This window comes from Lynx canadensis, chromosome X (assembly GCF_007474595.2).
Source record: "Lynx canadensis isolate LIC74 chromosome X, mLynCan4.pri.v2, whole genome shotgun sequence".
In the NCBI taxonomy this organism is placed as follows: Eukaryota; Metazoa; Chordata; class Mammalia; order Carnivora; family Felidae; genus Lynx; species Lynx canadensis.
The window spans coordinates 79,041,840-79,066,717 of record NC_044321.2 but is presented as its reverse complement, the minus strand read 5'-3'; the positions used below and the strand labels follow the sequence as shown (position 1 = coordinate 79,066,717).

Below are 24,878 nucleotides of genomic sequence, written 5' to 3'. Positions count from 1 at the left end.
CGGGACCATGCTGCAACTGACGCCCAGAGACTGCAGCTAGGTGCCAACCTGCCCCAGAAAAACTTCATGCGATTGTGTAGAAGCAGCGTTTCAGGGACTGTGGTAAATCACAACACACATCTGGCACCAGGCTGCCCCCTTAATGTCTTTGTTCCAGCACCAGTGAATATGGTTGTTCTCCAGGGTCCGCTGGGACCCTTGCCTTTGGGGTGGCCACACAGCCTCTACCAAATGTCCTCCCAGCAGGGGAACTGCGTCTCCCCATTTGGTCCTCTGCTCCTGGGGATTCGCCTTTCCCACCAGAGAATCGCTGGTTATTGAGCTGCAGATTTTCAGACTCTGCACTCCCCCAGTTTATAAAGTGTTAATGGAATTTAAACCCTCTTCTTGGGGCGCCTGGGTGGCGCAGTCGGTTAAGCGTCCGACTTCAGCCAGGTCACGATCTCGCGGTCCGTGGGTTCAAGCCCCGCGTCGGGCTCTGGGCTGATGGCTCAGAGCCTGGAGCCTGTTTCCGATTCTGTGTCTCCCTCTCTCTCTGCCCCTCCCCCGTTCATGCTCTGTCTCTCTCTGTCCCAAAAATAAATAAACGTTGAAAAAAAAAAAATTTTTAAACCCTCTTCTTTCTCCTTTCTCCCTTTTTTGTTCAGTCCCTGTGGCTTTTTCCACATTTCCATTTCCTCCTCAGCTGCTTTTGTGGGGCTTGTTTTCTCCTGTACTCTCCCCCAGCTCTGTACTCTCTCTGCAAGCAAAAACAGCTCCTTTCCCTCCACGGCTTCTATCTCTCCCAGTTCACCTCTCCATACTGTGTACCTGTGGGGTTCTGTGGTTCAGGTTGTGCAGATTATTGTTTTAAACCTTAAATCAGTTTTCTAGGTGTGCAGGATGGTTTAGTGTTGATATGGCTGTATTTCATGGATAGAGACATAAAAAAAAACTTCCATGCTGTTCTGCCATCTTAAGAATTATTTCTAGTATGAAGTAGTAAGTTGATATCCTGACATGTATTAGTCTTCTCGAGTGTGGTTAGCATTAATCTGATTATTTTGTGGGCTGAACAGCAAGTCTCTGGACATACAAAGATGAAGAGGTTTTGGGATTGGGATGGTCATCAAAATGGAGCCACCCAGTGAGTTTGGGTGGCCATCTAGCAATGTTTCCTTAACAACATACCTCCTTTATTACTGTATCTTAAAATTAGTATAAAGGAAGCATACCAGCTCTGAATATATGATTATTAGAGAGATAGTTACAACATATGAAGGCTCCTCCTATTTAGAATTTGTCACCCTTATAAAAGATATAAGCTATTTGGTTCCCTCCTCATGCAATCAATGAGTTTAAATATCAATTTTTACCTTCCTGTAATGTTTGACTCAACCAGTGATAGATTCTCAGTAAGATGGACTCGTCTTTGACAACGTTAATATAGTGAAGCAGCAGAGAGTTGTTCAACACTGCACCCATCTGAGAAGGCAGCTGCAAAGACAGAACAATCAAGTGTAAGTATATGAAAAGGAGTAAAAGGAACATAGCAACAAGGAAATCATCAGATAGGAAATACACAATAAAGGCTTTGAAGATTGAATGGAAAATATAGATAAGCACATGGTCCAGTCACATACCTCTAAGCAATGGATGTTCTTTAAGAGTTGAGGGAAGCTTTTAAGCTGTTCTAGTGGAAATGATCCATTACTACGGAGATAATCAGAAAGAGCCATCCCTTTTTTCCCACATTCTTTACTGCAGCTACTAGAATTCAGCATGGGTATAACTGAGTAAGAATTCCATTTCTAAAGAAGAAAGACAGTAAAACAATCTATCAGTGGACTAGACAGACTAAAAAATAAATGTAAAAGCAGTTGTTAAGTTGTTCAGTTAATGAAGTCTAAATGTGGTTCACACAGAATTCTAGGTAATTAAAATGTATTTAAATTTCTATAATCTCTTGAATCATCTGAATGGTTACTGTTTGGCTTTAAGAAAAGAAACCTGCACAAATCATTTGGAGTTTTAGACACTTACTCTTTTTACAGGATGGACATTAGCTGGACCTAACATTAATTTTACAGGTTCAGGAGGGGGTCCCTGAATCCTTTGCCTCACAGCAAGTAGAGCTGTCTCCCACAGATTCTCTGAATTCCTAAAATAAATCTATAAGAAAATTGTATTAAAGTACATAAATAGGTACCCATAACATGAAGCAATATAAAATATAAAATTCTTAATTGAAAATGTATTAATTATGATACATTTTTCTGCCATGCAAATGGTTTTTTTTTCTGATCAAGAATCTATTTTATACATTAAATAGAATTAAAACAAAATGCCAATCCCTTAGAAAACTTCCTAGAAACAATGCCATAATACTAGATTTTAAAACGGTATGCTGTAGGGGGTGCCTGGGTGGCTCAGTCAGTTAAGTGTCTGTCTTCAGCTCAGGTCATGATCTCACAGCTCATTGGTTCAAGCCCCACATCGGGTTCTGTGCTGACAGCTCAAAGCCTGGAGCCTGCTTAGGATTCTGTGTCTCCCTCTCTCTCTGCCCCTCCCCTGCTTTCACTCTGTTTCTCTCTCTCAAAAATAAATAAACATTAAGAAAAAAATAAAACAGTATGCTGTAAACATTTCATTCCAAATCTGTAAATTAACTTAATAAAAATATTTCGATCTCAATATGACTTATCACTCTTTAATCCCTCACCTTTTTCCTTGCAGGCAAAGATACAGAAATCAAAGTAGGAGCAAAGAACTTATACAGCGATAACAAAGCCTGGAGGTGAGGCTGCATTCCCTGAAATGAAATAAGAGTTCTCAATTTTCAATTCTTTGGCATAAGAAAGAAAAGTAACAATAAAATAAACAGATTAAACATATATTCCAACCCTAATTTTACTATGTGATATGGCTATTGGAAGATGCTATAAAAAAATCAAAGAATAAATAATCAGACATTTTAAGTCAACTATCATAAAACTACCCTCATGAGCCTGTGGACTTCTTTTATGACCTTTTCTTTTTTACTTGTCCTTAATATTTTATCTTGTCTTCTATGCCCATGCCTTAGGTCTACAGTCATACTTACTAGCATGGCTTACTTTCACTGGTAGCATACTCAGGACTCAAAGTTTACTCATTCTTGATTTAGACAGAAAGGTGGGAAGACAAAAAGGGAAGCTAAGAAAACAGGGCAAGGAAATATTAATACGTTATCATAATTCCTGGAAAATTAACTAGGAAATCCAACAGGTACGCAGTAGTCAAGCAGCTTGATACGACTAAAACAAGTCTTAACAAAAATATTAATTTTAGAATGACAGAAGTCATTACTGCTTGGACACCTGGCTATCCAGGTAGACATATCTGGCTATCCAGAGAAAGCATACTACTAAAATGAATTCCAAGAAGGGGCACCTGAGTGGCTCAGTCAGCTAAGCGTCTGACTTTTGGCTCAGGTCATGATCTCACATTTTGTGAGTTCAAGCCCCGCATCAGGCTCTGTGCTGACAGCTCAGAGCCTAGAGCCTGCTTCAGATCCTATATCTCCCTCTATCTCTCTGCCCCTCCCCTGCTCATGTTCTGTCTCTGTCTCTCTCAAAAAAATACTTAAAAAAATTTTTAATGAATTCCAAGGAAATAACCAAATTGTTTTGTTATATTACAATTTTGTTGAATCAAATATTGTACAAAATAAGACAGGCAGAAATTGGGGCTTAGAAATACAGTGTTCCTATTTTTGTAACAGCTTCTTGAAATTAAATTTGTTATAATAAAACCAAAATAATCCAATTTATCTACACCAAAATATCTTCTGATCTCTGTACTAATTGTCAATTAGTATCAGAGTTTGCTTTGAGTTGGAATGCTTTTTGTTTTTTTTTTCTTTTTTTTTTTTTATATATATGAAATTTATTGACAAATTGGTTTCCATACAACACCCAGTGCTCATCCCAAAAGGTGCCCTCCTCAATACCCATCACCCACCCTCCCCTCCCTCCCACCCCCCATCAACCCTCAGTTTGTTCTCAGTTTTTAACAGTCTCTTATGCTTTGGCTCTCTCCCACTCTAACCTCTTTTTTTTTTTTCCTTCCCCTCCCCCATGGGTTCCTGTTAAGTTTCTCAGGATCCACATAAGAGTGAAACCATATGGTATCTGTCTTTCTCTGTACGGCTTATTTCACTTAGCATTACACTCTCCAGTTCCATCCACGTTGCTACAAAAGGCCATATTTCATTTTTTCTCATTGCCACGTAGTATTCCATTGTGTATATATACCACAATTTCTTTATCCATTCATCAGTTGATGGACATTTAGGCTCTTTCCACAATTTGGCTATTGTTGAGAGTGCTGCTATGAACATTGGGGTACAAGGGCCCCTATGCATCAGTACTCCTGTATCCCTTGGATAAATTCCTAGCAGTGCTATTGCTGGGTCATAGGGTAGGTCTATTTTTAATTTTCTGAGGAACCTCCACACTGCTTTCCAGAGCGGCTGCACCAATTTGCATTCCCACCAACAGTGCAAGAGGGTTCCCGTTTCTCCACATCCTCGCCAGCATCTATAGTCTCCTGATTTGTTCATTTTGGCCACTCTGACTGGCGTGAGGTGATACCTGAGTGTGGTTTTGATTTGTATTTCCCTGATAAGGAGCGACGCTGAACATCTTTTCATGAGTTGGAATGCTTTTTGATAGAGAAAATATTTAGGAGAGGAGAGACCTTTAGAATGTACTGTCTAGTTAACTAAACATATCTTTGTTGTTAAAAAGTTAACACTCTTTTCTTTTTTAAAAATAATTCCAGTTAAATATGACATATTGAAAATAGATGTTTAACTCTGGGTCCTCCCAAAGCCCCACTAAAAAGTAAAGGAATGAAAAAGGCATAAAACACAAGTTCAAAGAAAACAAGAGAGGATACAACAGCAAATGAGACATTCCAACAAGATTTTGGAACCTAGAATAAAAATGGACAAATAGTAACCAACTTGGCAAAACAGAGAAAACAAAATCTAAGGTAGTAACAGAAAAAGGCTCAAAAGCAGCAGATTCATGTTTTAGAACTCTCAAAAGGACTCAGGAATTTGAGGGACGAGATACCTCTGAAAAGTGGGGGCAGCAGAAGTGCAAGAAAGGCAGCAAACAGGAGGATTGGTTGAAAATCTAAGTAAGAAGCAATTAGAACCCCAAATTCCTTCACCACACTAACGAACATCAAGGTTTTACTCTCTTAAGATGAAACTGGAATTAGATAACAGACACAGCTGAGGGAAGGTACCAGGACCCTTCCTCACCCCTTTCCACTGCCTGCAACCCAGAGTGCTAGGAACCAAGCTGATAACCTGTGATGGTTAACTGTATGTGTCAACTTGGCTGGTCCAGAGTGCTCAGATACTTAGTCAAACATTATTTTGGGTGTTTCTGTGAGGGTGTTTTAGATTTTAAATTGGTAGACTTTGAGTAGATTGTCCTCCATAAAGTGGGTGGACCTCATTCAATCAGTTGAAGGCCTATAAAGAACAAAAAGACCAGCCTCCCTCAAGCAAGAGAGAATTCTTAGCAGCCTGCCTTCAGACTTCACCTGTAACAAGGGCTCTTTCTGGTTCTACAGGAGACTGTCTTTGGACTAAAACTGAGACATCAGCTCTCCAGGGTCTCCAGCCTGCTGGCCCACCCTGCAGATTATTGGCTTCCTAGCTTCATAATCATGCAAGCCAATTCCTTATAATAAATATATTTCTACATATCTATACACACATCCTACTGATTCTGCTTATGGAGAAGCCTGACTAATATATGCCCTAGGCAGGAAACAAGAGGATTCCTCTCTGGGAAAAGTGACACAGCAATCTGTGGGGCTCCCCAGTGAAACATCAAGATCCAGCAATGAACAAGACCTGCTCACATGCAAAAGTTTCCAATCACCATTTTAGTTCTTTATTATTAAATATGGACAAACAACATTTTCCAGGCATTTGAGAAAAGCCTCTACTGTGAACCACCAAATTAACTAAAGAAAGGAACTCTGAGGAAACAAGAGACCAAGCTGGAAACAGGAAAAGAATCACAGCCAAAGTCACATAGGCTCACGCCTAGCAGAGGGTACAATCCTAGAAACCATCCTCACCAACTCCCCACCCCTGTTCCAAAGACTGTTCTCAACAGGGCCTGGTGTATATATGATAACAACATGCCTGCACCACTTCCCACCAGTCATGCCTGCCACCACAAAGACAGTTGCTGTATTTTGTTTCTTTCACAGATCAGGAGTTATAGGGTATGAATGGGTACAGAGAGGTTACATGCCTTTGCAGGTGTCAGAAATCCATATATCCAATATATTTTCTCAAACACACAGATTATGCCTGTTACTGCTATACACGTTGTGCTACATGTAAGCACAGCCACGATTTCTTGGTTTGATATTGTTGGACTTGACCAAAATCACCAAAATTCAGCTAATCAAAACAATTCTAAATGCCTCTTTATATGGCTGCCTAGGTGGCTCAGTTGGTTGAGCATCTGACTCTTGATATTGGTTTAGGTCATGATCTCGTGGTGGTGAGAATGAGCCTTGCCTCAGGTTCTCTGAGCATGGAGCCTTGATATTCACTCTCCCTTTCTTTGGATTCTCTCTCCCGTCTCCCATTTACAAGCATGCACGTTCTCACTCTCCTTCTCTGTCTCTCTCAAAATAAGTATTTAAAAAAATAAAAAATAGGGGCGCCTGGGTGGCGCAGTCGGTTAAGCGTCCGACTTCAGCCAGGTCACGATCTCGCGGTCCATGAGTTCGAGCCCCGCATCGGGCTCTGGGCTGATGGCTCAGAGCCTGGAGCCTGTTTCCGATTCTGTGTCTCCTTCTCTCTCTGCCCCTCCCCCATTCATGCTCTGTCTCTCTCTGTCCCAAAAATAAATAAACGTTGAAAAAAAAAATTTTAAAAAAAATTAAAAAATAAATAAAAAATAAAAAATAAATGAATCTTTATAAATGGGCATGGATAATGGAATAATAATGTACTATATAAAATGTTATTAATGAAGCCATATATTTAATGTCTGGGTTTAAAATTTTTACACAATCAGGGGCACCTGGGTGGCTCAGTCGGTTAAGCATCCAACTTCAGCTTAGGTCACAATCTCATGGTCCATGAGTTCAAGCCACATGTTGGGCTCTGTGCTGACAGCTCAGAACCTGGAGCCTGCTTCAGATTCTGTGTCTCCCTCTCTGTCTCTCTGCCCTTCCCCTACTCACATTCTGTCTCTCTCTCTCAAAAATAAACATTAGAAAAAATAAAAAAAATTTTACACAATCATGTACTAAACCATTTTTTAAACTTGAACATAACACTATTGTTTCAATTAATACATCAGCAAGATCTTTTTTAAGTTTATTTATCTTGAGAGAAAGAGATGGAGTGCGAGGGGGGAGGGACAGAGAGAGAGGGAGAGAAAGAATCCCAAGCTGGCTCCATACTGTCAGTGCACAGCCCGACTTGAGATCTGTGAGATCATGACCTGAGCTGAAATCAATGGTTGGATGTTTAAATGACTGAGTCACCCAGGCACCCCCCAAATCAGCAATATCTTACTTATGCTAAGAATTTTCTTATTCCATTGAAATGCTTTGCTGTTAACATGAAGAAACTTTATAACTTTTTCACAATTTATATTACTTCACAATTACTTCACAATTTATATTTTTCACAATTTATATTAAAATAAAATTCAACTTGGACAAAAACATGATCATTAATATATTCAGAGAGCTAAGAGAAGACACTGGACTGACACAATGAAAACAGGAAGCTATTAAACAAGAACAATCAAGGGTGCCTGGGTGACTCAGTCAGTTAAACATCTGACTTCAGTTCAGGTCATGATCTCACGGTTTGTGAGTTTGAGCCCCGCATCGGGCTCTGTGCTAACAGCTCAGAGCCTGGAGCTTGTTTGGAGTCTGTGTCTCCCACTTTCTCTCTCTCTCTGCCCCTACCCCGCTCATGCTCTGTCTCTTTCTCTCTCAAAAATAAATAAACGTTAAAAAAACAAATGTAAAAACAAGAACAATCATTGAATTGTACTAATGGGAAACCTCACACTGGAGAAGCATGTATGTGCACATTTGTTTGTATTTTTCATTAAACTTGCATGCCTTTTGGTAGGTCATGCAGGCTTCAGCAGTTAAGACAGGCACTACAACTTCCTACTGTTTTATACCCAAAACTTCACAGACTTGTTACCAGGCAGGTATAGTGAAAATAACAATGCAAGAAAGCTGTAAGGATAAGAGATAATGGTCAGGGAATATACTAAAGTCTATGTGTCAAGAAAGGAATGCTTTCCTAGATCACATCCACAAAAACATAAATAAATAAACTAATGCTTTACTTTAATAGTCATTTTTGACTACTCTCCAACACTTATTTTCCAGCCATAACAACACAGTTTCCTAAACAGTCTTGCTGTTTAACATCTATATATGTCTTTTCTTAAGTTGTTCCCACCGCCAGGAGTGCCCTTCTCTTCTTTCTTGGCCTGGTTAAATCCTATTAATCTCTTAAAATTTCTCTTAAGAATTACCACTCCTCCTTGACCCTCATCTATTTCTGATTTTTTTTTATTTTGTTTTCAAAGCTCAGCAGATAATAAGCTCCCTGAAGATCATGATTCACTCAATGTATATCCCCAAAGCTCAACTCAGTACCTAGCACAGATACACTGGCCAATTTTAGGTCTCTTTGGTACTCACCATTTTGGCCTGAAGACCAAGCAGTTTTCTCACACGAAATGGTTTGACTAGAAAAGATAAAGTACACTGCATGAGGTTCAGAATAAAAACAAACCACGTGGCTCATAAAACATCTTTGTACAACACATCAAAAATATAAACACTCTGTTCAATTAAACCATTAAGCAGACACTCTTAGATAAAAGCACAAAAAATAATTCCCACAAAATCTTGTCATTGAACTAATGCTACCAGTTAACTTTATAAAGGCCAATAGAAATGTTAATTCCAGATACTCTGTCGAACAGAGAGGACGATGGTGGCGTAGAAGGACACAGTGATAACCTCCTGCTGATTGCTTAGATTCCACCAACATCTGCCTAAATAACCCAGAAAACCACTGCAAGACTAGCAGAACGAACTCTCCAGAGCCAAGCATAGACAAGAGGCCCACAGAAGAGGGTAGGAAGGGTGGAGAGGCAGTGCATGCTACAAGGACTGGCGGGAGGAAGCCGGGGCGGTGGAGGGGCAGCCCACCCGGCAAGGCAGAGCCACCGAAGTCTGGCTTGCAAAAGCAGAGGGGGCAGACTCCATGAGTTCTGACAGCCAGAGGGACTTAACATCTAGAATGTTAAAAGTCAACAGCTCTGCTCTCGGAGGGCAAGAGGACAAAAGGAGGGAGAGTTGTTGAGCCCTGGAAGGACAGATCTCAGCAGGGGAACAAAGGTACTGGCAAGAGCCATTTCCCTCTTCCATCCCCCAGCAGAAATTCCAAAGGGAACCAGTTCTCATCACTGAACTTGCTTGCACCACGCAAATACCCAATGCTTTGCTTCTGTGGATCCATCCCTCCCACAGGCCTGTTTCCCACCCCCCACCCCCGGTGCTGCAGGGACCCTCCCAAGGGGACCACAGACAGCAAAGCGAGCTAAGCCTGCCCCTCCCACCCAAGCACCTTGCAGATCCACCCCGTCTAATACGCCCTTGGCCAGATCCCATCAAAGCAGCACCACAAGCCTGTCAGTGAGCAAGCAGCCCACACAGGGGCCACACCACTCCACAGTGAGTCTTGCCCCTGAGAGAGGGGAAGATAAGGTACACACCAGTCTGACTGTGGCCCCAGTGGTGGGCTGGGGACAGACATCGGGTCTTACTGTGGCCCCACTCACCAACACAAGTTAGTCTGGACAGCACAAGGGAAGTGCCCTGCAGTTTGGACATACTGCAGGGACTAACCTAAATGATAAAACGGAAGAATTCTCCTCAAAAGAAACTCCAGGAAGTAGTGACAGCTAACAAATTGATCAAAAACTATTTAAGCAATATAACGGAACAAGAATTTAGAATAATAGTCATAAAATTAATCACTGGGCTTGAATAAAGCATAGAAGATCTTGCTACAGAGATCAAGGGGCTAAAAAATAGTCATGAGGAACTAAAAATGCTATAAATGAGGTGCAAAATAAAATGGAGGTGACCACAGCACGGATTGAAGAGGCAGAGGAGAGAATAGGTGAATTAGAAGATAAAATTATGGACAAAGAGGAAGCTGAGAAAAGAGAGATAAAAAAATCCAGGAGTATGAGGGGATAATTAGAGAACTAAGTGATGCAATCAAACAGAACAATATCCGTATCATAGGAATTCCAGAAGAGGAAGAGAGAGAGAAAGGGGCTGAAGGTGTACTTGAACAAATCATAGTGAGAACTTCCTTCATCTGGGGAAGGAAAAAGGTATTGAAATCCAAGAGGCACAGAGAACTCCCTTCAGACTTAACTTGAATCGATCTTCTGCATGACATATCATAGTGAAACTGGCAAAATACAAGGATAAAGAGCAAATTCTGAAAGCAGCTAGGGACAAACAGGCCTAACTTACAAAGGGAGACCCATAAGACTAGTGGCAGACCTATCTACTGAAACTTGGCAGGCCAGAAAGGAATGGCAGAAAATCTTCAATGTGATGAACAGAAAAAATATGCAGCCAAGAATCCTTTGTCCAACAAGTCTGTCATTAAGAATAGAGAGATAACGGTTTTCCTAAAGGAAATAGAAGCAGAACAGCAAAGACACCCCAAACCCAGCAGAAGACAAATAATAAAGATCAGAACAGAAATAAATAATACAGAATCTAAAAAAACTATAGAGCAGATCAATGAAACCAAAAGTTGGTTTTTTGAAAAAATAAGCAAAATTGATAAACCTCTAGCCAGGCTTCTCAAAAAGAAAAGGAAGATGACCCAAATAGGTAAAATCATGAATGAAAATGGAATTATTACAACCAATCCCTCAGAAAGACAAGCAATTATCAGGGAATACTATGAAAAATTATATGCCAACAAACTGGACAACCTGGAAGAAATGGACAAATTCCTAAGTACCCACACACTTCCAAAACTCAAACAGGAAAAAATAGAAAACTTGAACAAACCCATAACCAGTGAAGAAATTGAGTCAGTTATCAAAAATCTCCCAACAAATAAGAGTCCAGGACTAGGTGGCTTCCCAGAGGAATTCTACCAGACATTTAAAGCAGAGATAATACATATCCTTCTCAAGCTATTGCCAAAGATAGAAAGGGACGGAAAACTTCCAGACTCATTCTATGAAGCCAGCATTCCTTTGATTCCCAAACCAGACAGAGACCCTGCAAAAAAAGAGAACTACAGGCCAATATCCCTGATGAATATGGATGCAAAAATTCTCAATAAGATACTAGCAATCGAATTCAACAGCATATAAAAAGAATTATTCACCATGATCAAGTGGGATTCCTTCCTGGGCTGCAGGGCTGGTTCAACATTCGCAAATCAATGTGATACATCACATTAACAAAAGAAAAGTTAAGAACCATATGATCCTGTCAATCGATGCAGAAAAAGCATTTGACAAAATTCAGCAATGTTTCTTAATAAAAACCCTCGAGAAAGTCGGGATAGAAGAAACATTCTTAAACATCATAAAAGCCATTTATGAAAAGCCCACAGCTAATATCGTCCTCAATGGGGAAAAACTGAAAAATTTCCCCCGAGATCAGGAACAAGACAGGGATGTCCACTCCCACTGCTATTGTTTAACATAGTGTTGCAATCAGGCAACAAAAGAAAATCAAAGGCATCAAAATTGGCAAAGATGAAGTCAAGCTTTCACTTTTTGCAGATGACATGATATTATATGTTGAAAACCCGATAGACTCCACCAAAAGTCTGCTAGAACCGACACATGAATTCAGCAAAGTCACAGGATACAAAATCAATGTACAGAAATCAGTTGCATTCTTATACACTAATAATGAAACAACAGAAAGACAAAGAAACTGATCCCATTCACAACTGCACCAAGAAGCATAAAATACCTAGGAATAAACCTAACCAAAGATGCAAAAGATCTGTATGCTGAAAGCCATAGAAAGCTTATGAAGGAAACTGAAGAAGATATAAAGAAATGGAAAAACATTCCATGCTCATGGATTGAAAGAATAAATATTGTTAAAATGTCAATACCACCCAAAGCAATCTACACATCAATGCAATCCAAATCAAACGCACCAGCATTCTTCTTGAAGCTAGAACAAGCAATCCTAAAATTTGTGTGGAACACAAAAGACCCCGAATAGCCAAATTTTGAAGAAGACCAAAGTGGGAGGCATCACAATCCCAGACCTTAGCCTCTACTACAAAGCGGCAATCATCAAGACAGCATGGTATTGGCACAAAAACAGACACATAGACCAATGGAAGAGAATAGAAACCCCAGAATTAGACCCACAAAAGGATGGCCAACTTTGACAAAGCAGCAAAGAATATCCAATGGAAAAAAGACAGTCTCTTTAACAAATGGTGCTGGGAGAACTGGACAGCAACATGCAGAAGGAGGAAACTAGACCAGTTTCTTGCACCATTCACAAAAATAAACTCCAAATGGATAAAGGACCTGAATGTGAGACAGGAAAACATCAAAACCCTAGAAGAGAAAGCAGGAAAAAACCTCTCTGACCTCAGCAGCAGCAATTTCTTGACACATCCCCAAAGGCAAGGGAATTAAAAGCAAAAATGAACTATTGGGACCTCATGAAGATAAAAAGCTTCTGCACTGCAAAGGAAATAACCAACAAAACTAAAAGGCAACCAACGGAATGAGAAAAGACATTTGCAAATGACATATCAGACAAAGGGCTAGTATCCAAAATCTATAAAGAGCTCACCAAACTCCACACCCAAAAAACAAATAATCCACTGAAGAAATGGGCAGAAAACATGAATAGACACTTCTCTAAAGAAGACATCCAGATGACCAACAAGCACATGAAAAGATGCTCAACGTCGCTCTTCATCAGGGAAATACAAATCAAAACCACACTCAGATACCACCTCATGCCAGTCAGAGTGGCTAAAATGAACAAATCAGGAGACTATAGATGCTGGCGAAGATGTGGAAAAACGGGAACCCTCTTGCACTGTTGGTGGGAATGAAAACTGGTGCAGCTACTCTGGAAAACAATGTGGAGATTCCTCAAAAAATTAAAAATAGATCTACCCTATAACCCAGCAATAGCACTGCTAGGAATTTACCCAAGGGATACAGGAGTGCTGTTGAATAGGGACACTTGTACCCCAATGTTTATGGTAGCACTTTCAACAATAGCCAAATTATGGAAAGAGCCTAAATGTCCATCAACCAAGGAATGGATAAAGAAGTTGTGGTTTATATATACGATGGAATACTACTTGACCATGAGAAAGAATGAAATCTGGCCTTTTGTGGCAACGTGGATGGAACTGGAGAGTGTTATGCTAAGTGAAATAAGTCATACAGAGAAAGACAGATACCATATGTTTTCACTCTTATGTGGATCCTGAAAAACTTAACAGAAGACCATGGGGGAGGGGAAAGGGAAAAAAGTTAGAGAGGGAGGGAGGCAAACCATAAGAGACTCTTAAAAACTGAGAATAAACTGAGGGTTGATGGGGAGTGGGACAGAGGGGAGGGTGGGATATGGGCATTGAGGAGGGCACCTGTTGGGAGGAGCACTGGGTGTTGTATGGAAACAAATTTGACCGTAAATTTCATATTAAAAAAAAAAAAAGAAACGTTAATTCCACAGAATAAATGTAGTAAAACTGGAATAAAAATACTCACCATTCCCTTTTCTGGTAAGTAAATACAGCAAATGGCACACATAAGGGCACTGTTATAATATAAAATTTTAAAAAGAAATGACAATATATCTTGAACAGAGTGGCAACGCATCTTCCTCAAATGTCAATTTTATCCTGATTAAGTAAAAAGGCTGCAGAATTGTGCTGAACAATAGCTCTTAAAGCTTCCCTTTTTCATACTACATAGTAGTGGTAAAAACCAATAGCTTTAATTGGTATCTCATTACACTATTTTTAAGTTTATTTTGGAATATAGAAACACTGCAGACAATTTAAAAAGAGAAAAAGATCTTCTAGGGGCACCTGGGTGGCTCAGTCAGTTAAGCATCCAACTTCAGCTCAGGTCATGAGCTCATGGCTTGTGTGCTCGAGCCCAGCATCAGACTCTATGCTGACAGCTCAGAGCCTGGAGCCTTCAGATTCTGTCTTCCACTCCCTCTGCCCCTCCCATGCTCATGCTCTGTCTCTCTCTCTTGCTCTCTCTCAAAAATAAATATTAAAAAATTTAAAAAAAGACCCTTCTACCTAACAAAAATTCATGCATTCCTTCCAGTAGTCCGTATTTAAGATACAAACTTAAACTTTTATCTTGTTTCCCACTTAAAAGCATTTTCTCATGTTGCTTTGTCTTCAAAATAATCATTTTCAATGATCTTAATATGGCAATGAGTGGATACTCCATAATTTAATTAACCATTTAGCTCTCAGTTTGGCAAAGAGCACACATTCAATAGATTTGTTACTTAAGTTACTGAATGACTGGTTCCTTTATAACATTTCATTTTGAGTGTCCATTTATTGAGGTTTTATTCTAGATTAGGGGTCAGCAAACTGCAGTTCATGTGGTTTTGTAAATGAAGTTTTAGCAAAACATAGCTACACACATTTCATTTATGAACTCTCTATAGCTGCTTTCCTGCTACGACAGCAGAGCTGAGTAGTTGTGACAGAGGTCTATGGCCCACAGAGCCTAAAATATTTACTATCCTGGCTCTTTACAGGAAAAGTTTGCCACTACCTGTTCTAGAAGAAAACATAGGAGAGTATCTATTTTTTTTAACGTTTCTTTTTGAAGGAGAGACAGAGCATGAGCGGGGGAGGGGCAGAGAGCGAGGGAGACACAGAATCTGAAGCAGGCTGCAGGCTCGGAGCCATCAGCACAGAGTCCGACGCGGGGCTCAAGCTCACGGACAGCGAGATCATGACCTGAGCTGAAGTCAGATGCTTAACTAACTGAGCCATCCAGGTGCCCCTAGGAGAAAATCTTTAGGACCAGAGGGCGGCGTTTTTTTTTTTTTTTTTCTTTCAGAAAAGAAAATGATAGCCACAAAATAAAACATGAAAGAAAAAGCCTCCATAAATTGGAGATCATTCAATTTAGAACATCTGTTTATTGGGCAAGTAAATAATCTATCACAGGGACGAGTAAACAATAACCTGTGGGTCAAATCCAGCCCATCACTGGTCATTATAAATAAAGTTTTATTGGAACATTGCCACAGTCGTTTATGTATTGTCTATAGCTGCTTTCACACTACATCAGCAGAATGAGCAGTTGTGACAGAGACAGTATGGCCCTTAAACCTAAATATTTACTAGTTGGCACTTTAAGAAAAAATTTGCCAACACTTGCTGTAGAAAAAAAGTAGGGGTGCCTGGATGGCTTAGTTAGTTAGGTATCTGACTCTTGATTTCGGCTCAAGTTATGATCCCACAATTCATGGGATGGAGCCCCACATGGGGCTCGATGCTGATAGCGCAGAGCCTGCTTAGGACTTTCTCTCCCTCTCTCTGCCCCTCCCCTGCGTGTGCACATGCTCTCTCTCAAAAATAAACATTTTTTAAAAAAAGTAAGTGATGTAATGGAATTAGAGAAGGCAACAAAAGCAAAGACTTTCTTTAAACAAATTTGTATTTTGGTAATCATGAATCTAAACTTTAAAATCTGAAGTACAACATTCCATATTGCCTGTCCTCTACTTAGAAATGGGTTCACATTCTGCACATACTTGTAAGAAGCATGAATTTAGATACAGGGTTTTTTTCTTAAGGAAAGGACATACATTATGACCAAGTCTGATATAATCTACACAAAATACAGTAACATTGAGTAAAAAACTCACTACCTCATATCCCTAGGATATAAACCATTAGCAACACTATTTGTCATGCTGGGTATGAATGAGTGTCACACAATCACTTGCTCTGGGCTCCAACATTATAGGAACTCTGATGTTGTTTTTCAATCACATCTAAAAAGGAAAAACTCATATACATCTAGGACATTACAATTGTCTTTCTGGCAAATAGTAAGCACTGCCTCTGAGTCACTAAAGAGTCAGGCTCCCACCAAATTATATGAAAATAACTTTCTGAAGTAATGCTTTTAAAAGTTAGGTTCCTTATTTCTTGATGTGGGTGATATTTACACAAATGTGTTCAGTTTATGAAAATTAATTGAGCTGATCAATTATGATACAGTCAATTTTCTCTACATATATACTTCAATAAATATTTTTAAGAGACAGAAAAAGGGTAAAGAAAAAGAAAAAAAGTAGGTCCCCCTCCCTCTTGCCAAGCTGATCAAGAAACTCATCAGCATCATGAAAACCATTCAAGTACAGGTATATGATCTGACAAACATTTATGAGTATCTTGTGTTCATTCATTCATGAAACAAAAATTTATTGAGCAGTGACTAAAACAGACAAAAAGGCCGGCTCTTATGAAGTTTATATTCTATGTGCCATGAACAGTGTTACTAAATACTTGGGTTATAAAATGCTCAGTCTCTGCCTGGAAGAACTCAGTCTATTAAGCTATTACAAGAAAGGGGAAAGCATGCTTTAGTATTTCCCACTCTTAACAAAGTATGCTTAAACACAGAATTCATTTGTTTTGTATTTTGATTAGTTTAAGAACAAAAACCATATGAAGTTAAGAGAGATGTCAAAGGTAAAGGAGAGTCGATCACATACTACTTACCATTCATCCACTCCTGTGTACCACAGGACAAACAAAGGGATGAACATTAGTTACTCTTGTTATTCAAGGTACTTCTCTTTCATTCTTGCATAGAAAAAGACTTCCTTTGACACTTAGTCCACCCAACTTCAGTACCTCCAAATTACCTATACTCTATCTGCTCACTACTAACCTCTTAGTGACTTCCAAAAGTTCGCTGAGGACTTACACGTCTGACTCAGTCTTCTACTATAACCCTAATCCCAACCGCATGTCAGAAGATTTTAATGTCTCTATCAACAAATCACCTTGTCCTTACAGCTTATTGACTTCTGAATTCCAATGACCTGATCACCATTTATAGAACTACTGTATATTAGATACCCTGATTGACCCTGCCTGCTTTCTTGCCAACTCAGAAATGTTGTTTTACATTGTATCCAGCTGCTTAAGTACATTTCTGAGCTGGCATGAAAGCAAAGAACTGCAGTTCCCAAAAACAAAATGAAAGAGAGAACACTGAATATTGAACAAGTTCTCACCCCAAGATTTCTGCCAAACCTTAAAAATCTTGAACTTACAGCTTTAATAGCTACAAAGGGAGGTAGGAGACGGGTAGGCAGGTGATAAAGCTTAGGACCCACCCAATGTGTGGAATATACAAGGGATCTATTAGAAAACTAGAAACCATCCAATGTGTGGAATATACAAAGGATCTATTAGAAAACTAGAAACCTCAGGGGACCTGGGTGGCTCAATCGGTTGAGCGTCTGACTTCAGCTTTGGTCATGATCTCGCCGCTCATGAGTTTGAGCCCCACATTGGGCTGTCTGCTGTCAGCATGGAGCCCACTTCAGATCCTCTGTCTCCCTCTCTCCCTGCCCCTTCCCTGCTCATTCATTCTCTCTCAAAAATAAACATTATAAAAAATTTTAAAAAGAAAGAAAACTATGAACCTCAAGAACCACACCCTAAGCACCCAGGTATGAAATAAAAACAAACCCCACTGTGCTGAAGAGGACGGCAAGTAAACTTGCCTGTCCTGGCCTTGGGGATGGGTGAAAGGAAAATAAAGCCATTCCAAAGAATATGTAACCACAAGCCAGTCATATATAGGTCTACAGTTTGAATTTACACTAGTGATATGACCCGGAAAACTCAAGTGAATAATTTTAAGTGGTTCCAGCTTGTACTTCCCAGAAAAAACATATCTGATAAGGGACTTGTACCTAAAATACACAAAGAACACTTACAACCCAGTAATAAAAAGATACCCAATTTAAAAATGGGCAAAGGATCTGAATAGACATTTCTCTAAAAAAGATATATACATAGCCAATAAGCACATGAAAAGATGTTCAACATCACTAATCATTAGAGAAACACAAATCAAAACCACAACTAAATACCACTTTACATCCAGTAGGATGGCTGAAGTCAAAAAGTCAGACAAATTAAGTTGGTGAGGACATGATGAAATTGGTACCCTCATACACTGCTAGTAAATGGTCCAAACAGCTTGGTGATTCCTCAAAATTCTAAACATAGAATTAACATACAACACAGCAATTCCACTGCTAGGTATATATCCAACAGAATTGAAAGCAAGGACTTGAACAGTTACTTGTATGCCAATGGTGACTAGAACATTATTCATGGTAGCCAAAAGGGAAACAACCCAAGAGTCCATCAACTTGTGAACAAACAAAATGTGGTATATACACACAATGGAAAATTATTCAGTCATAAACGTGAATGAAAATCTGATACATGCTATAACCTGGATGAAACTTGAAGACATTATGCTAAGTGAAAGAAGCCAGACACAAAATGACAAAAATTGTATGATTCTACTTATATAAGGTGTATAGAATAAGCAAATTCATAGAGACAGAAAGTAGATTAGAGGTTACCAGGTGCTGGGGGAAGGAGGAATGGAGAGTTACTGTGTAACGAGTAGAGTTTCTGTTAGGGCAATGAAAACATTTTGGAAATAGATAGTAGTGATGCAATTAATGCCAATGAACTATACACTTAAAAATAGTTAAAGTGGTAAATTTTATGTTATGGAAAAAATATAACAGGTTAAAAAAATGAAGTATTGATATATGATACAACATGGATGAACCTTGAAAACATTATGCTAAGTAAAAGATGCCAGTCATAAAAGACTACATATGATTCCATTTATATGAAATGTCCAGAATAGGCAAGTCTCTGAAGACAGAAAATAGATTAGAAATAGGCAAATCTACTCAGTGATGAAAAAGAATGAAATCTTGCCATTTGCAACAACATGGATGGAGTTAGAGAGTATTATGTTAAGTGAAATAAGTCAGTCAGAGAAAGGTATCATGATTTCACTCATGTGTAGAATTTGAGAAACACAACAGATAACAGAGGGGAAGGGAAGGAAAAATAAGATAAAAACAGAGAGGGATACAAACCATAAGAGACTCTTAAATACAGAGAACAAACTGAGGGTTGCTGGAGACATTGGGGTGGGGGGTATGGGCTAAATGGGTGATGGGCATTAAGGAGGGCACTTGTTGGGATGAGCACTGGGTGTTACATGTAAGTGATGAGTCACTGGGCTCTACTCCTGGAGCCAAGATTACACTGTATGTTAACTAACTTGGAATTAAATTAAAAAAAACAGGCAAATATTTAAAGTCAGAAAATAAATTAGGAGTTGTTTAGGAACCCCTAAATAGAAAGATGGGGGAATGATAGATAAAGGGTACGGGGTTTTGGGGGTAATGAAAATGTCCTAAAATTGACTATTCTCATGGTTGCACATATCTGTGAACATACTAAAAACCAGTGAATTGTATACCTTGAGGAGGTAGACTGTATGATATGTGAATTATATCTCAATAAAGCTGTTCTTAAAAAGTACCCAGAGAGAAAAGAAGAAATGACAGATTACAATTAAACAGACTCAACAACAAGAGAAAGAAAGAGCCAGTGGAATAATATTTTCAATGTCCTGAGAGAATTTAACTGTCACCCCAGAACAGGGCACTCTAAGACATTTTCAGACAACAACAGTTTACTATCCAAAGATTCTCACTGAAAGAATATTCTAAAGGAAATTGATCTCAGATTGAAGGTCTGAGATGCAAAAACAAATGGTAAGCAAAGATATTGGTAAATAAGTGGGCAAATCTAAACAAACATCAACTGTGAAGATAATAATGATGTCAACTTCATGTGCGTGTGGAGAAGGGTGGAGAAGAATGAGATAGAACTAAAACAAGACAATAGCATATAATCTGGAAAGGCTTTGATCAGAGGTAAAGCGTTCTTAGGACCTTGCCTCATTTAAGATGAGAGTAAAGATACTGGTTACCTTTAGACTCTATGAAAAATCATATTAGAAATTAAAACTGAGAAAAATTGAAATGTTTATCAATTCATTAGAAAAATAATATGCCCATTACATGCTAACATAAATAACATATTCTATGAAAAATAACTATATTTTCCAGAAGAAAAACAGTAGAAAGAGTGACATTGTTGTACATTTTTACAATAAATATGCATGTTAAAATAGATACAATAACACCTAAAAGAACACACACAGAATGTATAACTAACTTCCAAACAAGAATAGGGGGAAAACCACAATCAATCAAAAATAACAGAGAAAGAGGTGGGGGGAAAGGCAGAAAAAAGCCAATCATTTAGAAAGTTTCAAATAAGATCTTTGAATTTATTCCTAGTATATCAATAATCACTACACAGGTAAATAATTGTCTAGATTAAAGACAAAAATCATCAAACAGGATTTAAAAATAAAATCTAGTTACATACTATTCAAAAGAGGCATCTAAGACATGAGGACAAAAAAGAAAAAAGATTAAGTAAAACCCCAAAAGATGGAAATATACCAAGCAACTACCATCCAAAATAAAGCCAGAGTAGCAATGTCAGTCTCCTACAAAACAGACTAAAACAAAAAGCATTTCCAATAACAAAGAGTTACTCCATGTTTATTTATTTGGGGGGGTGGGCAGAGAAAGAGGGAGGGAGAGAATCCCAAGCAGGCTCTGCGCTCAGAGCAGAGCATAACGGGCTCAATCTCATGACAGTGATAACACGATGTGAGCCATATCAAGAGTCGGACACTTAAGCAACTGAGCCACCCAGGCACCCCAAAGAGTTACTCCATGATAACAGGTTTGATTCATCAGAATGATAAGAAAGCTATAATTGGGCAAACACCTAATAACAGATTCAAAATAAATAAAGCAAAAACTGACAGAACTTTAAAGAAAAACTGACAAATCTTCCATCACAGTGGGAGATTTTCAACATACTTTACTCCATAATCGATAGACGGGCAGCAACAACAAATCCATAAGGAAAGAGAAAATGTCAATTCCAATAACCTTCATTCCCTCACTCTACTTCAACAACTCTCTCGCCACGGTCACTCTGAATCTTGTCATCACACTGAACCATCGACTCCTGAACCTTAAACTCCAATGCAACAATTTCCTATTATTCCAGCTTTTAACCCCACTACAGGTCTTGACAATCACCAAAGCATTCCAAACCTCTGCTGTGTATGTTCCCAGTCTCCCCTCTTCTGTCTTCACCTACTTCCCCTTTCTATCTAGACTCCCTGGTCCATCAGCTCAATCATGCTCTTGTATTCTAATCTGACCTATCCTTTGCATATTAGTAACATCACATATCCATGCTCTCTAACCCCATCTGGGCCTTCAAAACTTCTGTCTCTAATCATCTCCCATTCCCATTTCCATCAGAAGCTATTTCAAAATGTATACTGTCTCCTCAAACATAGTATTTTATCTTCCCCTCCTCACTGTTAGAAGACTTTGCCTCCTACTTAGAGTGAAAACTTGAAAAAAAATTACCACTGGGCAGGAACTCCCTCAACTGTGTCCCTTACTAACCCACACATGTATTAGCATCAACACCCATCCTTTTTCCTTATTGTCAGGAGAGGTATCTTGCTTCCTACAGAAAACAAATTCCTATAATTTTAACTCTGATCCCTAGTCTTATTTTGATGCCTTTCCTCTATACCACCACAGAACCCTGTGGATACTCTCATAGGATTTATCACCTTGTATTTATCTTTTCCCCTACTACCTTTAAAGATCTTCCAGGCTAAGTCTCTTACTAGGTAGCTTACCTCAGCAAAGTTATTTAGCTTTTCCATGCCTCAGTTGTCTCTTCTCTAAAAAGGGAATGATACAATTTTGCCGTAAATCCTGGCTCTAGTCATGTGACCCTGGGTAATTATTTGACTTCTTTCTGCCTCAAGACTCCTCATCTCTAAAATAGAAAAACAAAGGGGCGCCTGGGTGGTTCAATTGGTTAAACGTCCAATTTTGGCTCAGGTCATGATCTCACGGTTTGTGGGTTCGAGCCTGCGTCAGGCTCTGTGCTGACAGCTCACAGCCTGGGGCCTACTTTGGATTCCGTGTCTCCCTCTCTCTCTGCCCTGCCCCTGCTCACACTCTGTCTCTCTCTCATTCTCTCTCTCTCAAAAAATAAAATAAAACGGGGGCACCCGGGTGGCTCAGTCTGTTAAGCGTCCAACTTCGGCTCAGGTCATGATCTCGTGGTTCGTGAGTTCCAGCCCCATGTCGGGCTCTATGGTGACAGCTCAGAGCCTGGAGCCTACTTCAGAATCTGTGTCTCCCTCTCTCTCTGCCCCTCCCCCACTCGTGCTCTGTCTCTCAAAAATAAATAAACATTAAAAAATTAATGGCACAAAAACAGACACTCAGATCAATGGAACAGAATAAATAAGCCAGAAATAGACCCACAAACATATGGCCAACTAATCTTTGACAAAGTACGAAAGAATATCCAATGGAATAAAGACACTCTCTTCAGCAAATGGTGCTGGGAAAACTGAACAGTGACATGCAGAAAAATGAACCTGGACCACTTTCTTACACCATACACAAAAATAAACTCAAAATGGATGAAAGACCTAAATGTAAGACAGGAAGCCATCAAAATCCTTGAGGAGAAAGCAGGCAAAAACCTCTTTGACATTGGCTGCAGCAACTTCTTACTCAACACATCTCCAGAGGCAAGGGAAACAAAAGCAAAAATGAACTATTGGGACCTCATCAAGATAAAAAGCTTCTGCACAGGGAAGGAAACAATTAGCAAAACTAAATGGCAACCGACAGAATAGGAGAAGATACATGCAAACAAGATATCAGATAAAGGGTTAGCATTCAAAATCTATAAAGAACTTATCAAATTCAACACCCAAAAACAAATAATTCAGTGAAGAAATGGGCAAAAGACATGAATAGACACTTCTCCAAAGAAGACATCTAGATGGCCAACTGACACATGAAAAAAATGCTCAGCATCACTCATCATCAGGCAAATACAAATCAAAACCACAATGAGATACCACCTTACACCTGTCAGAATGGCTAACATTAACAACTCAGGCAACAGATGTGACGAGGATGTGGAGAAAGAAGAACACTTTTGCACTGCTGGTGGGAATGCAAACTGGTGCAGCCACTCTGGAAAACAGTATGGCAGTTCCTCAAAAATTAAAAATAGAACCACCCTACGACCCAGCAATTACACTACTAGGTATTTATCTAAGGGATACAGGTATGCTGTTTTGAAGGGGCACATGCACCTCTATATTTATAGCAGCACTATCCATAGCCATTGATGGATGAATAGATAAAGAGGATGTGATATGTATGTATACATACACAATGGAGTATTACTCAGCAATCAAAAAGAATGAAATTTTGCTACTTCCAACTATGTGGATGGAACTAGAGAGTATTATGCTAAGCGAAATCAGTCAAAGAAAGACAAAAATCATGACTTCACTCATATGAGGACTTTAAGATACAAAACAGATGAACATAGGGGAAGGGAAGCAAAAATAATATAAAAACAGGGAGGGGGTGAGGCACCTGGGTGGCTCAGTCGGTTGAGCATCCACTTTGGCTCAGTCATGATCTCACAGTTTGTGAGTTCGAGGCCTGCATCGGGCTCTATGCTGTCAGCTCAGAGCCTGGAGCCTGCTTCGGATTCTGTGATTCCCTCTCTCTCTTCTCCTCCCCCACTCACGCTCTGTCCCTCTCTCTCTCTCAAAAAATGAATAAACGTTAAAAAAAATTAAAAAAAAAACAGGGAGGGGGACAAAACATAAGAGACTCTTAAATATGGAGAACAGAGGGTTACTGGAGGGGTTGTGGGAAGGGGGATGGGCTAAATGGGTAAGGAGTATTAAGGAACCGACTCCTGAAATCATTGTCGCACTATATGCTAACTTGGATGTAAATTAAAAAAATAAATTAAATTTAAAAAATTAAAGCATTAAAAATTTTTAAAGAAAATAATAAAATAAGGATAAAAGCCTATATCTTTTAAGGTTGTCAAGAGACTTAAATGGGTTAAAACCATATTTTATCTGGTGTATATTTTATACTTACACACATTTTAGTTTGGCCCAGCTAACTTTCTAGTGTTCACTAGTCACATGAGGTTAATGGCTACCATACTGGACAGCACAAGTACAGAAAATAGTAGGTGCTCAATAAACATTTTTTAAAAGTAAGCTCTGTGTCTAACATGGGGCTTGAACTCATGACCCAAGATCAAGTCACATGTTTCACTGACTGAGCCAGCCAGATGCCCCTCAATATTTTTTTAAAGGAATATTGATGTAAAAAATATTGAATTTTAAAGGAATATTTCAGAACCCCAGGACTAGAAAAAATACTTTACATAACCCAATATTTTTTTTTACATTTTAAATCTCTGAAAATAGGACTAATCTTATAATTGATGCCATATGACAGTTTTAATGACAGCACTTTTTAGTAGTGGTTCATAAGATAATGATGTCTTTTACAATTGATGGCATCTTAGAGTTGATAAAATAACTGTATATAAAGCACCGAATGCCTAGCATATAAGCCTCACATATATTATTATGTCTTACTGTTATTTGTATTTTCAATTCTAAATTCAATGTCTGGCATCGTATGCAGTTAAT

The 24,878-nt window shown here is 39.1% G+C and overlaps 1 protein-coding gene across 1 annotated transcript in view; it reads right to left on the bottom strand.

Moving 5' to 3' along the window:
• The window catches only part of CENPI (centromere protein I), a 78,896-nt gene that overhangs the window by 43,669 nt on the left and 10,349 nt on the right, over positions 1-24,878 (bottom strand). The window contains exons 5-10 of the mRNA XM_032592227.1: positions 13,863-13,911; positions 8,746-8,792; positions 2,702-2,791; positions 2,023-2,151; positions 1,623-1,790; positions 1,356-1,476 (exon numbers count right to left, since the gene is read on the bottom strand). Coding sequence (XP_032448118.1) covers positions 1,356-1,476; positions 1,623-1,790; positions 2,023-2,151; positions 2,702-2,791; positions 8,746-8,792; positions 13,863-13,911 — 604 coding nt within the window. The remainder of the gene's footprint in view (positions 1-1,355; positions 1,477-1,622; positions 1,791-2,022; positions 2,152-2,701; positions 2,792-8,745; positions 8,793-13,862; positions 13,912-24,878) is intronic.